The 14,578-nt window shown below is 43.4% G+C and overlaps 1 protein-coding gene across 4 annotated transcripts in view; it reads left to right on the forward strand.

Moving 5' to 3' along the window:
* The window catches only part of LOC137866945 (ras-specific guanine nucleotide-releasing factor 2), a 39,048-nt gene that overhangs the window by 5,220 nt on the left and 19,250 nt on the right, over positions 1-14,578 (forward strand). For all 4 annotated transcript variants that reach the window (XM_068703253.1, XM_068703252.1, XM_068703250.1 and 1 more), the window contains exons 2-5: positions 7,400-7,506; positions 11,215-11,362; positions 14,185-14,274; positions 14,362-14,498. In XM_068703253.1, the coding sequence (XP_068559354.1) occupies positions 7,400-7,506; positions 11,215-11,362; positions 14,185-14,274; positions 14,362-14,498 (482 nt within the window). The remainder of the gene's footprint in view (positions 1-7,399; positions 7,507-11,214; positions 11,363-14,184; positions 14,275-14,361; positions 14,499-14,578) is intronic.

Raw genomic sequence — 14,578 nt, forward strand, 5'->3', positions numbered from 1 at the left:
TTTGGCAGGGCTAAAAAAAAATAATTGTTTTTTAAAAACTTGCCAGTCAACCACGCTGCCTCAGGGCAGGCAGAGGAGAGGCTGAGAATTAGTTTGAGATAAGTACGTATTTCATCACATCTCCTCCTGAACAGGTGCTGCGCTGTTCATACGGACGCCCTGAGTGATATAAAGCTCATTAAAGATATTGTTCTTACTGGAGCTGCTCCCATCTATTATATGCTCCTCCTTTCACCAGCTACAGGTGCTGATGTGGAGTGATGTGGAGTGGAACACACACACACACACACACACACACACACACACACACACACACACACCCACACTAAGAAGAGAGTATAAAACAAACTTTAGCGTCAGGTAACAGGATTGCCACGTAGTTTCATGTGTGTGTTGTTTTTGTCTGTGCCGAGTTTATGAGCGCTGTATTTTACGGGATCGGGTTAGGCACTCTGACAATTCTCAAGAATACAGTAAAACAGATTTACGGCGCGTTTAGAGCCCTCAGCTGTTGCACTGTGGGAGTCGTAGAGCAAACTCTCCAATCCAGCATCCGTTGCATTATTCCTCCCGGCGACGGAGTGACTGTAAAGCAACACATGCGTAAGATGGGAGAAGGAGCTTGATGATGGCTATATATTGCACGGGTGTATAAATTATTTTTTTTATTATTATGATTTATCTAGAGTAGGAGGACGGCAGCGAAAGTGAACAGAGGAGGAGGAGGGGACTAATCTGTTTAATCTCCAGATAAATAGACAGGTAATCCCTGATCAGAGTGTTCTGAGGCAGGCAGTTACTAGTACGTACACACACAGTGTGTGTGTGTGTGTGTGTGTGTGTGTGTGTGTGTGTGTGTGTGTGTGTGTGTGTGTGAGTTTGATGTGTGTTATAGATGGAGACGGCCCCATACTTTGTTATAAGAACTTCTTGGGAGGAAGTGAACAGCATGGAGGGCAATGAAGAAGCAGCAGGATGTGGGATGTTGATCCAGTGATTGTCACATTAGCTGGTGCATCATTAGTGGAGTTCTGTGGGTATGTAAAGTACCGGTGCCGCCGCTGTGAGATTCACGCTTTGTATCGCTTCACAATCACAAAAAATAAAACAGTTCCTCTTGTTTTCTAATGCGAAGCTGTTTGTTTCCTGGAATTAAAGGAAGGATCCTAATAGGAGCCATGTCAAAACTGACACATTTACTTCTACATCTCATGTATTTGTGTCTTGTTAGTTGATATACTAACTTAATATATTTGTGCCGGCTGTCCTAAAACAAAGGCAAGGAAAGTAAAGCATTTTAAAAGAAAGAATAGTTTGCCATTTGGGGAAATATGCTTATTCGCTCTCTTGCCAAGATTTAGATAAGAACATGGATTTGACCTTTAAAGCTCATTAACACCTTGTATCAGCTCCGTTTAAACTGTACCATAACAGAAGATGTGAATGTAAATGTGTGCTCTAACGGAGGTTATGCGCTGCAGTGACTTCTCGGAGTCTTGTTGTCGTGGTGAGGTTGCCAGGCGACCTTTTTAATGCTAAGCTCAGCTAACCGGCTGCTGTTCATACCTTGATGTTTACACACATGAACGTTAGAGTGCCGTCGATCTTCTCATCTAACTCCGAATAACCGTATTTCCAAAAAAAAACAACAACAACTATTCCTTAAACCTTCCAAGAAACTTTGAAGAAGCGACGGCCGACCGCAATGTCTTCACTTTACAGGGAGTTACCGTATGTGTGGGAGCGGCGCTGTCATCACCGCGAGACTCCAGGAGGGCCTCATGGAACCGAAACGTGATCGTTTTTACTCCTGGCTTTAAGCTGACTTCAGCTCTAGAGGTGCCGGTGGGCACGTTTTCTTCCCTTTGGACAGAGCCTTTCCATCATCGCTCATGGACGCCACGCTAATGGATGGCTGGCGGCCTAATGTAACTTTATCGATCTCATCTGAATCTCGGGCAGAAATGCAAATAAAGCGTATTTTCTACGACATCGTTTACTATGGCAGATGTGATGGCCGCTTATTTAAAAAAAAGGATGGTGTGCCAGCAGCAGCCTACGTTAAATAAGGTCACATTTATGTGATTTAAATGCACGAGGCTTTCATGACATAAGGGGTTTGTTTCTTCGCTCTCGTCCTTGGACGTTATTGCCCCCGTGGGAGCGATGGAGGGATGGGAGAAAGGCAGATTGAGTCTGATGCAGTAGACCGGTGGGTGGAGAAGTGAACCCACCCTCCTTTCTATCCTATTTATCTCTCTAAAGCTTCCTCTCGCAGATTACTTTTATTGTTTCAGTAACTGTTATAACGGCCAGTAACATATTTTTACGGACCATTCTGTACATGCCATCAATTTCAATCTGTCGTCCGAGCCGAAAGTATTCCGTCTGCAATGTATCTTAGTTATTTTGAATAATATTCCATGTACCTTTTTAATTACTCTTTTTGTGCCTCCGTATTTTATGTAAAGTAGTCTGCTTTCCTCTTGTATATTGTGGCTTTTTCAGTAGAACACTTTCAGACTCTGTGCATATATTTTTTTTCCCCAAACCTAAATAATTGATATTTGTCGTGAATACGAAGCCAACAATGATATTTTTTGAGGCATTGTTTCTGCCAACAACAGGTGGTTTGAGATTAGCTCTGTATTAACAAGCGCTCACGATCGCTCCATGTGGTTCTATTGTAGTATCTCATGTTCTGTTTTCTTCTATTCTTCTATGCTGTATATACTCCCACACACACACACACACACACACACACATACAGGGAATCCAGTTTATGGATTATATCACACATGAATCTGGTCTCCTCTCTGTTGTATTTCTCTGTAATGGTAATTATCACCCTGCGGGTCTTTGGATCAGAGTGAAGTTTCCGCCTCACCACAGCATTGCAAAGGTGGAGACGCATCAGCATCCAGTGGAGCCCATTGTATTAAAACAATCCCCCCCCCCCCCCCCCCCCTTCCTGCTTTGCAATCAGCACATATGGACAAAAACTCATGTCACATGTAAAGTGCATTGGGTTATTTGTCTGAAACATTTCAATGAATTTGTGAACAGTTATTTTCATGCTTTTTTTTTTTTTTGTTGTTGTTTTTCTATAACCATGCTGGCAGTTCGAAATGTGGCTTCGAAGTGTGATTTTTGTCTTCTCCCTTCTGTTTCTATTCGTTAAAGTAAGACATGGTAATAGCAGATATTGGAAACTTGCTAAAGCTCTACAATCCGGTCTGTAGCATTTTTGTCAAAGTTATAATCATGAGGGTTTGGAGTGCTCGCTTTTCCAATCCATTAACACACGACCGAAAACAAAACATCGAAAACATTAAATTCAAACTCTATGAATTAAAGAACTCGAGGACGTTTTACAGCCCCTGATACAGGGGCTGTAAAACGTCCTGAATGTTGTGTGGTTAGACCTTGGCTGTCTTCGAAATCACATTCTAACATATTCTAAGTGTAATGTAAGCCGTCAGTCGTGTGAGGTTTGGAGCCAGGTTAAGGGCTGTTAATATGTCTTTTTTTTTTTATTGAGTTTGAACTTGTTTTCATGTGAGAAAGTAACTGTTTAGATTCCCAGCATGTGGTCAGTGTGTCCAAATGAGTTGCTGTGATCGTGTTCTGAGATGTGTGGGAGCAGCTGGCGGGGCGTTGAGCATACTTTAGTCTGCTGCTAAAATCGTACTCAATCGTTTAGTGGGCAGCATGCAGTACATACAGATTGAGTATGTATCATGCATACGGTAATATGCAGTACGTCAGTATGAGATTTAGAACACAGCGTGTGCATGCTTTGCTTGATCAGTTAAAGGCAGGTTTGGTAATCTTCTTTTTTTTGTTGTTGATATTCTCATTATATCTAGACAGCAACCAATATATGAAATGCTCTGCCAAAAAAAATAATAATTCCGTATCTGTGGCGCAGCGCTGTAATAAGCCCGTTCAATCGTTTCATTCAGACCGAAAAAATGATCATTTTGGGGGAGTGGCTTTGGAGGGAAGCCCGAAACACGGACGTGCTGTCTGTCAGTGTTGCCGACTTGGCGACTTTCTCGCTTTATTTAGCAACTTTTGGAGCTGCTTGCTACTTTCCATTGGAAGCGAGTTGGCAACACTGGGCTGGGTTTTTTTTTTCGGTTGGATGATTTCTAAAATCTGAGTTTCTCAAGAACCTCAACCCCACTTTTGCTTGGCATCCCAGCATAGCTCCGCCCAACTTCCAGCAGAGACTGCTCTTTGTTGTTATTCAGCCTTTCAGTACTCTGTGTGTATTTAGTCCATCGGGGATAAAAACCTTTAACACTTTCAGCATCCGTGCCTCTTTCTACCCATTGAAGTGAACAACAGCAAAAAAACCACGAGGTCCATCTGTAGTACTGTACAACACAAGTCGGGCTCTCATCAGTGCAGATACCAAAACAGACAGCAGCGCTGCGTCATTAGTTGCTATTCCAGTCCCGCTAATCATCAGCGGATCCCGACATTCAGTCATCACAGCTTTTAAATTATTCACAACACATTAGTATTTCTGGATCCCTCAGCCATCGTTAGCTTGATGAATCTATCACCAGCAAGTCCAGTTTCATCTTTGACTCTTTTAATCTTTAATAAAGACAAAAGTATTTCATCAAAGCGCCACCGTGAGTAGCAGAGTGCGTGCGGCAGGTTTTAATTTCATCATGCTCCTCACCTCTGTTCTCTCAACATGCAGTTTTGAAATGACTGACCCAAAATTGCTTCTGAATAGGGACATGTCTCCTCCATTGTGCCCGCGTCTTGCTCAGTGGTGGTAAACACACTCCTTTTGTGTCATGCTGTCAGTTTCAGTCTCATTTTTCTGTAAAAGCTTTTCCTCAGATCAGGCAAGGAGAAAAAAGAAAGAAAGAAAAAAAAAAAAGGTGAGTGATAAATTGGTCGTCGGGCGATGTGAAGAGAATAAAAGAGTCTCTGTTTCTTTTGCTTTTCCTCTCCTTTGCCATTATTTGTTTAAATGAAATCTCTCACAGTACAGTGAAGGCCCTGCAGGGATGGAGGGTACAGTTGAGCTGATTTGAAGGGCGAGCAAGCCGGTATAGTCCTGAACGGTGCTGTGTGGAGTTGGGAAGCTCAGAGAGAGAGACGGACCTCTTACTGCTTTTGCTGTGTTAGCTCTTCCACTAACGATGACACAGTACGGTGTTGCAATGTATTTCATTGCACTGCATTGTTAATGTTTTCAATGCCATGAGGTCCAGCGTGATGTAAAATCCGCTATAAAGGATGTTAATACATTAATCTTTAATGATGGCCTGGGGCCAATTGGGTCACCGCTGCACCAAATAGTAGGAGTATACAGCAGGATATACTACACAAGTGGGATACAAATATGAAGCTAATTTGACTCATTTAAACATGCACACTGAGAACTTTAGAGTTAAGCTGATGTATAATGAGAAAACAGGATTTTTTTTTTTTTAGTTCCACACATTCAACGTCTCTCACCAAAACCCAGTGTTCATCCGCGGAGTCTAACTAACCAGTGCAAATGTTTTATGAGGAAGGACTTGTATTTGAACTCTTTAAATATTTAAAACTGTGCATTGTTTAAATCCATGTTGACTAGCTTGCCGTCTTCTTCTTCTTCTTCTTCACTGCCTTTTGTGTGCACATTGCGACGCCCCGTTTGCATCCTGGTGTTCCCGAGAGATACAAACAAAACAAGCTCCATAGCAATAACAGCGCTGCACAGGACATAATGACAATATACTTCACGTATATAAAAGATCGGACGTACAAAACATGCGATGCATTATGAGAGATTCAACCACTTTGATATTTGCTTCAGTAATATTAATGAAATAGTACACTGCTGAGGTCAGTCTGCCTCCATAACGACTACTTGTTCTATTGTTATTTGTATTAAGAATAAAATAGCACTACAGTCGCTTTCATTATCATTCTCATATATATATGTGATAATACTGACATCAGTGAATCATGGCCTGCATTGCATGGTGGGAAGATGACTGTGTATTCACTTTAATAGGGCAGATATATTGTAAACCCTTGATCTCAGAATATGCGAGATTGTTTCACTTTCGCTCCTTAACGCCGCTTCCTTCTCGCGTCTAAAAATTGCAGGACGGATCAATAAAAGCACTAAAGAGAAGAGAGCCAGTGCTTAAAAAGCAGAAAATGGAAGCACAATACACGGTGGACGCATCAGATATTGCGTTGCCATGGAAATGTTATCTTGTTAGGCGGTGACACAATTTATGAAATATTATGTAACTGCTCCCTCTCTTGTCCCTGCTCTTTCTCTCTGTCAAAGACCGTTAGAGCACAGATTATTGTTGATGTAATAAAATCCAGCCAGCCAGTGAATCGAAACGACAGTCATGGCAGGGATTTGAGGATGGAGATGGAGGAAGGTCTCTGAGTGTGTGTGTGTGTGTGTGTGTGTGTGTGTGTGTGTGTGTGTGTGTGTGTGTGTGTGTGCGTGTGTGTGTGTGTGTGTGCGTGTGCGTGTGCGTGTGTGCGTTCCTATCAGTGACTCGGTGACTCTCTCCCCAGCCTCATCTCCACTGCAGGGGCTGAAGCTCGTCCATCCTCCTGCAGGGTAAACGTCTCTCCTCTGGTCTCGGTTTGGTTCACCGAACCCTTACTGAGAGAGACACAAAGAGAGTATGAAGGGATGTGGGGATGGAGGAGGAGTGGGTGTGGGGTTTTTTTTTTTCCGACAACAAGAGAAGTGAGGATGCTGGTCGAGCGGGGCGGAGGAGGCGGAGTGGGATGATAGGTGAAGTGCAAAGAGAGAGAGAGAGAGAGAGAGAGGGAATGGAGGAAGAGAGAGGTGGTTGGATGATGAGAAGAGAGGAGGAGGAGAGAGAAAGTCCATGCAGAGCTCAGTCTTCTCTGACTAAGAATAGCAGCTCTTCTGGTAACCCAGTGCCCCAGGACATGACCGTTTGAATAAAAGCCTCTATCGCATCACATAATGCCTGGTGTGTGTGTGTGTGTGTGTGTGTGTGTGTGTGTGTGTGTGTGTGCGCGCGCTGTACTGTCGGTGTGTGGCGCTTGCATGTATTGGCATGTCTTTGTCTCACTCTGTGCTTGTGTGCTCTGCCTGTTTCATGTAAGGTCTGTGGAACTTTATACGGGATGAATCTGGGCAAGGAATGAGTGTGAAAAGCAATTGTAGTTGAAAGCCACGTTTCCATATGTGTGTGCCATATGTCGGATTAGCATCTCAAAGGGGCAACCGAAGCATCTTGTGCTGTAAAATGAGAGTGTCGGCATAACTGAGGGGTGGTGTTTTAGATGTGTTAGGGTGTTGGGGTCACACATGTAAACCACTCTTTTCTCTTCATCTCTCTCTCTCTCCCTCTCTCTCTCTCTCGCTCTCTCTCTTCAGCACTACTTCCTCATCGTGTTTGGTCACGATGGACAGAAGCCTCTGGAGCTGCGGACGGATGAGGAGAGTGAGTGCGATGAATGGGTGGAGGCCATCCAGCAGGCAAGGTACACACCTAGTATTGCAGAACGGATATTTGTGTGCTTTCCCCTCTCTGTGCTGTACAGTGGGGAATATGGCATTAGACTGCATGACCACAGTTTGATGTGATGTGACAGAACAGTAAGATTAGAGAGCAATATTTTGGCCATACGGATGGTTTTTCATTTTAGAGCCTATTAAATATAAGTTACAAACTGCAAAGATGATTGTGTTCCAAATATTACTTCACTTTTTGCAACTTGTTTCAGTTCATTTCCATGTGGTGTCAAACTTGCAAAGATTCAAAAATTGGCGATGTAGGGTACAGACCTCAGGAAGAGGATGTCCCTTATTATGTTTCACATTGAAACAAAAAAAAATTGTAACCTACTTGTAAAATCCTTGGGATTATCCCCCTTTAATTTAGACAGAACTGCTGCGTAAGCTTTGTTGAAAACCTAGCATAGTTAGCAAGCTAGCAAGTAAAGCTGCGGCTGCTCAGAACAACAGTGACAACGGGCCTCGGGTTAGGATCATGAAACATTTTTTCCATGATCCTGTTATTTTTAGAACTGGCCAATCACACAGGCTAATATGAAATAAGGTATGACAACACTTAATCAATTTTATTGAATTAAAAGTTAAACTTGTCCAGTCCTCATTGTGCTACAGGAAACTCCATTTATGGGCTGCTTAACATTGACAGAAGCGCTAGCAGGTGAACATTTTGAACGGTTTGTTGCAGCTGAGAAACTACAATTAAAACCTTGCAGAACCAAAACGCTTAAAAATATGAGTCCAAACATCTTCACATCAGCTAGACAGAGGAGCGCACCCCACTCTCGGCAAGGTCGTTTGTCTAGTACTTCACTGATACCGTGACGGGGAGCTGGGATTGAGACGGGCCAGACAACAACAGCTGAATAAGCAGGGACGTGACCTGAGACTATACCTCGACCTGAGTGCCGCTCTTGCAAGAAGATAGGCTGTGTGCAACTAAGTTAAAGGAGCCCTTTACTAGAAAGGTGTGCAGTACCATCTGCAGTATCCAACTCTTTTGAAGCTTGTGTTTAAAGGGGAGAACCACAAACGAGAAATGGGTGGCCGCCTGACGCGACCAGCTGTTCAACAGTCCAGATGTATGCGAGGCATTCAGGATGCAACGCTAATACCTTCATGCTAACCTAGACATGATATGGGAAGCATGCGGCGTGAGTGATTGATCTTTGTCTATTCAACACAGAGGCGTACTGTCGAGTTGAATATGGGTGATGATATTGAGAACTTTTGTCACCCCAATTATCCTTCCTTAGGTATGTCTGTCACACTGCCATACTGGCTTGAAAGATGAGGAGAAGGAAAATATAATGATTATTATTATTACCGTCGCTGTTTGAACAATACCCATGGACATTTAAAATTCTCAGTATCTTCAGACTTGGAGGTACTGACTCGTGCTGGAGGTCTTGTTATAATGGAGTCAATAGAACCACATCATCTGCAAAGAGAAGGATGCAATTCTGAGGTCCCCAAATGGGCCGCTCTGCTCCCCCCAGCTGCACTTTGAGATCCTGTCCATGAAAACCACAAACAGAATCAGTGACAAGGGACAACCCTGGCCGACACCCACTGGAACCGTGTTTGACTTTGTATCAAGTCTACGGACACAGCTCTCACTTTCCCCAACAGACCTCCCCATCGAACACTGTCGGAGTCCTTCTCCAAGTCCGCAAAACGCACGTAGACTGAATGGGCAACCTCCCATGACCCCTCAAACAGCCCTGCAAGGGTAAAGAGCTGGTCCACTGTTCCACGGTCAGGACGGAATCTCCGCATCGCTCCTCTTAGATCTGAGCTTCGACAATCAGTTTGAGACTCCTCTCCAGCACCCAAGGATAAACTTCACCGGTGAGGCAGTGGAAGACCTGCCACTCCACAGGCACTATCCCTAATCTCCACACAATAGTGAATAGGCGTGTCAGCCAAGACAGCCAAACAATGTCCAGAGCCTTCAGCATGTCAGGGTTAATCTCATCCACCTCTTGCACCTTGCTGCTTAGAATTTTTTTTGACCACCTCAGCCACCTCTGCCAGGGATATGGATACATCTGAGTGTTCAAACTCTGCCTCCTTCATGAAGGACTTGTTGGTAGTGTTCCTGGAGTTCCTCAATGTGCTATTTTCACCGCTTATTTGAGTAAACTAAATATATCACTGAATATCTGAAACGACATCACAATCTGGCATATACAGATTTCTGGAAATATCTCCAGCTGCCCCCCTCTCAATGCTGGCCCCAAACCAATCACTGATATTCAAAGCCTACTACAACTTGTCAGCCTTAAAAACGTTGCTGCATCAATTTTCCATAACCCCATTGGAGATGCCAATGCACCTAAACAACAACAACAGTGGTTGATGCTCTTGTACTGCAAGCAGAATGGCGAGCGCTCAAACTAACAGCTAAGGATTTGTGTTGCCGTTGTCATAAATATGTTGGAACAATAGTACACATGGTTAAAGATCTATGGGGGGAAATAATATCTGATGTGAGTTCCTGGTCATGTGACTAGTATTTCAATTGCTCATCTCGTGAGTCGTTAGTCACTCGGTAGTGACCAGGCTGCAACGGATTGAAGCCAATGCGGAAGTGTCTTAACACTTGCATTCTCTCTAGTGTCCATCAGGGGGCGACTCCTCTGGTTGTATAGAAGTCTAGTCTAAAATGACTCTACTTCTCTCTTGATTTATTCCCTCAGTAAACATTGTAAACATGAGTTTATGGTCTCAATCTCTAGTTTCACGTCTTCTTCAATACAGCATGATGTTCATTTAGTACATTATGGTCCATTTAGAGTCAAACAGACCATAAAGCAGGGTATGATTTAGGGCGGGCTTACTGTGATTGACAGGTCGCTGCCGCTACCAGAGTGGCGTTTCTACGTCACTCCTCATTCCAAATATGGTCACTTCCGTTCATTGGTTGCGAAAACAACAACATGGCGACAGCCGTAATTCAAGATGGCGTCGGCGAAATTGCCAAATTGCCAAACCAACGAGTGACGTCACGATGACGACGTCCACTCCCTACATACACAGTCTAGTGATGTGAGTTGTCAGGCAGTGAAGTTAACGTCTGTTGCCTTAATCCTAACTTCCTGTGAAGATGGAAGTTTATTTTGAACTATCCACGTAACAGGCGTATGTTGACACGCCGACACTGACACCTTCAACACTGATGCTCGAGGGGTCGGTAGTTTGAAGGTTTGCATTATTTGACATTGGTGTGAGAACGAGTTGCCCAAGATGCATGCTAAGCCTAGAATATGCTCAGTAGACAGCAAAAGACACCAGTGCTTTAAAGCTTGTTAAACTAATTAAACACAAACAAATTAAGTTCAGAGAAACATTCTTAGTTTGGTTATTATTATACAATTTTGAATCTGACTTATCAGGACTGTGTGTTTGTGATCAGATTTGAATTTACAGTGCTGGCAACGTAACCAGACAATCCCAAAACTGGCATCAGGTTTTGATTCAAACTTTGTCAAACACAGATGGGTTGCACTGAAACATGTGACAACATACTTCAGTAAACTTGCTTATTAAATGTTTTTGTTATTCACTACTTTTCTGTCATAACACACAATGGAGGACAGAAGCAAGAAATACAAATTATTTTGTGTACGATGCGTGCTTCATGTAACATATACGACTTCTCTTTCGTTTTTCAGTTACTCTGACATCATCATTGAGCGGGAGGTGCTGATGCAGAAATACATCCACCTTGTGCAGATAGTGGAGACTGAGAAGGTGGCCGCCAATCAGCTGCGCACCCAGCTGGAAGATCAGGGCACAGAAATCGAGAGGCTCAAAGCAGAGGTACAGCACACACACAAACACACACCTACACGCCTAAAAGGTGTCCATTCAGGACACAATGCATGTGTAAACTAAGCAGGATGCACAGCACAACAGACAGGTGCAGGTGTGCAACTCGCGTACCACAGAACACCAGCAAGTGTTGTATGTATATATATCCCTATGGGTATGCAGTGTGTGTGTGTGTGTGTGTGTGTGTGTGTGTGTGTGTGTGTGTGTGTGTGTGTGTGTGTGTTCTCACAGCTGCGTTTATTGCAGCAGAGCAGTGGGTGTGAACGGTGCTCGTTGGACTCTGAGCGTAGGAGGAGAAGCCCACGGCTCGATAAAGACAGCCCATCAGCTTCCTCACAAATCAGCTGCCAAAAAGCGTTACGCTTATCGAACGCAAAACACCTTTCTGCTCTGCCGTCACGGGACGATAAATCAGACGAGAAACAGAAAACACGACTGACCTCTGCAACGTTGTTAATCAGAACTAATTACAATTCTCTCTCACACATACAAGCGACAGCAGGTAATTATTGGTTTATGCTAGTTAGATCAATTGCTCTTAGTGTTTCTGAAGTAAACAATAAGTGAGCCTACGTTGGATCCTGACATCACTGTATTTGCACATTTACATCATTTATCCATCATCCATCATCTAAAGATCTTTCCATCTTTCCATTGTTCCATCTTTCCATTGTTCCATCTATCCATTTATCCATCTATCCATCTCTTCATCCCTTCATCCCTCTTTCCATCTCTCCATCTGTCCATCCCTCTTTCCATCTATCCATCTCTTCATCTCTTCATCCCTCTTTCCATCTATCCATCCCTTCATCCCTCTTTCCATCTATCCAACTATCCATCCCTCCATCATCCAAAGATCTATCCATCTTTCCATCTTTCCTTTTATCCATCCATCCCTTCATCCCTCTTTCCATCCATCTATCCATACCTTCATCCCTCTTTCCATCTGTCTCTCTGTCTCTCCATCCATCCAGTGATCCTTTTGGTGATTTTCGTGAACGTTTTTGGGGAGGAGCTTCATATTTTGGCTTATTGTGTTGAATTGTGTGCTCGCCCCCACTTGCTTTGTATCATGGTCATCTGACCGGCTTTGCATGAACAAACAGACTCTCTCTCTCTAATACTATAAATGACATGGCATCGATTAGTTGAAGGTGTATCAACTGAACCAAATTAGTTTAGTACTTTATCGGGAATGTTAAAGTAAAACAAAGCTTTATCATGGTCTTTTAAAATTGAATTGCTAATTTCCTGTGATTTCTCAGATCATTAAGTGTCTCAGATAAGAAGCGTTCTCTTATGTGCCACATAGATGTGCCAAAGGGCAATGCAAAGATATTCTTAATGCACAGGTGCAAAATGGCTCGTATAAATATCTTGCTTGTAGCGACTATTTCTGTCCCCGGGAAGAACTAACACTACGTTTAATGGATTAGCCTGCTACTCTGCTTTTAGTTGTAATTCTCCCTCAGAGCAACAAGTGTGGAAGCTTCTCCTCGCTACACACTGTGATTATGCCTCATTGGCAGGATACGGAGCGCCATGTTGATAATGAAAATGCTAACGAAGTAACGTTTTGTATTAGGAAACATCTGCCTGTGTAATTGGGCTGCTCATGAAAAAAAAAAAAAAAAAAAAAAGGGTTACACTTTGAGAGCCAGTACGCAGTTGGTGATCCGTCTCATTAAAACGCACTCTTGTTTGTTTGTTTATGTGTGTGTTGCTCTGTTGTTTATGAATAATTAAACCAACTAGCCACTGTAGCTGTCAACAGTTGGCAGGCCGGCTCCTCTCCGCTGCCATTTGCACGAGGAGCGCTTGGTGGACGAGAACACGAGGATGGAAGTGTGTGTGTGTGTGTGTGTGTGTGTGTGTGTGTGTGTGTGTGTGTGTGTGTGTGTGTGTGTGTGTGTGTGGCTTGGAGACGGCTTTGGTGATAAACTCATGTCATCAAGCCGCCTGAGAGCAGAAACAAAGAGGTGAAAGTAATATAGTAGAAGACACAGAGTTCATTTCTCCACTGAAGACAGCGTTGCCAAGAAAACCCCTTTTACCAGCTGTGTTTGAAGTTAGTCATCACTGTTATTTAAAGAGAAGTGCTGCTATTTATTATTAGGTTTACTATGTGAAATGAGATTTTTTTTTTTTTTTTCCTTTTTTCTTTTCCACAGCTTAATAACATTTTTGAGTTTGGCATCTTCCTTTGCGATGCGTCACGCGTTTGTCTGGCTTTTGTTTTCACCCGCAGCAAGTAAATGTCAAACGTCTAAAGGCGGATCTTACTCTGCGGCCTGAAGAGAGTATTTCATTGATAAAAGAACTATTAGATTAGAATTGCTCTTTTAAAAGAGTTTCCATAGATTGTTTCGAGCTAGAAATGTATTCATCTGCAGAGCTAGGATTGACGTCAGTACACCTGCTGCGCCCCACAATGCACTTCAGGTAATCAGGCACATCAAAGTCCTCATTTGCTTACTGTCACCAGCGGATAGCAGCCCTCCCCCTCCTCTGTCATTCTCTCGCTCTGAATGAAGGCACCGAATTGTCAAAGATGAGGAAGTCTGATGTCTATCTGGTGCAAACATGTCAACAGTTCACCGTGCACACACTGCACGACTATCACACGGACAACATTCAACCAAATCACTCCTTAGTCCCTTTTGGAATATAATATCCTCGTGAATTAAATCGTATCACTTCCTACCATACCTCAGATGCTCGTTGTTTCTATTTTACGATATTTTACTGTTGTTTAATGTGTCTTTCGTCCAGCTATTTAGTCTCCCACGTAATGCTTTTTCTCCTGACAGATCATAGCTCTGAACAAAACTAAGGAGCGAATGCGGCCTTACCATGTCAACCATGAAAATGAAGACCCGGATATCAAAAAGATCAAAAAGGTACCGTTTTTTTGTTTTGTGTGTGTTTTTCCTCTTTTCTCCATGTGCTCGATCGTGTCTAAAGCTCCCTCGTTCGTACGTCTTCAGGTGCAGAGCTTCATGCGAGGCTGGCTCTGTCGGAGGAAGTGGAAGATCATCGTTCAGGACTACATCTGCTCTCCTCACGCCGAGAGCATGAGGAAGAGGAACCAGATCGTCTTCAACATGGTGGAGGCAGAAACAGAGTACGTCGACACGTAGCGGCGTAATGTGTCTGTACAGTAAGGGGCAAACAGGGAGAGGCGTTCATTATTCATTACTCTCA

This window comes from Cebidichthys violaceus, unplaced genomic scaffold, assembly GCF_023349555.1.
Source record: "Cebidichthys violaceus isolate CVI_PGR_0920_01 unplaced genomic scaffold, fCebVio1.0.p SCAF_9, whole genome shotgun sequence".
Lineage (NCBI taxonomy): Eukaryota > Metazoa > Chordata > Actinopteri > Perciformes > Stichaeidae > Cebidichthys > Cebidichthys violaceus.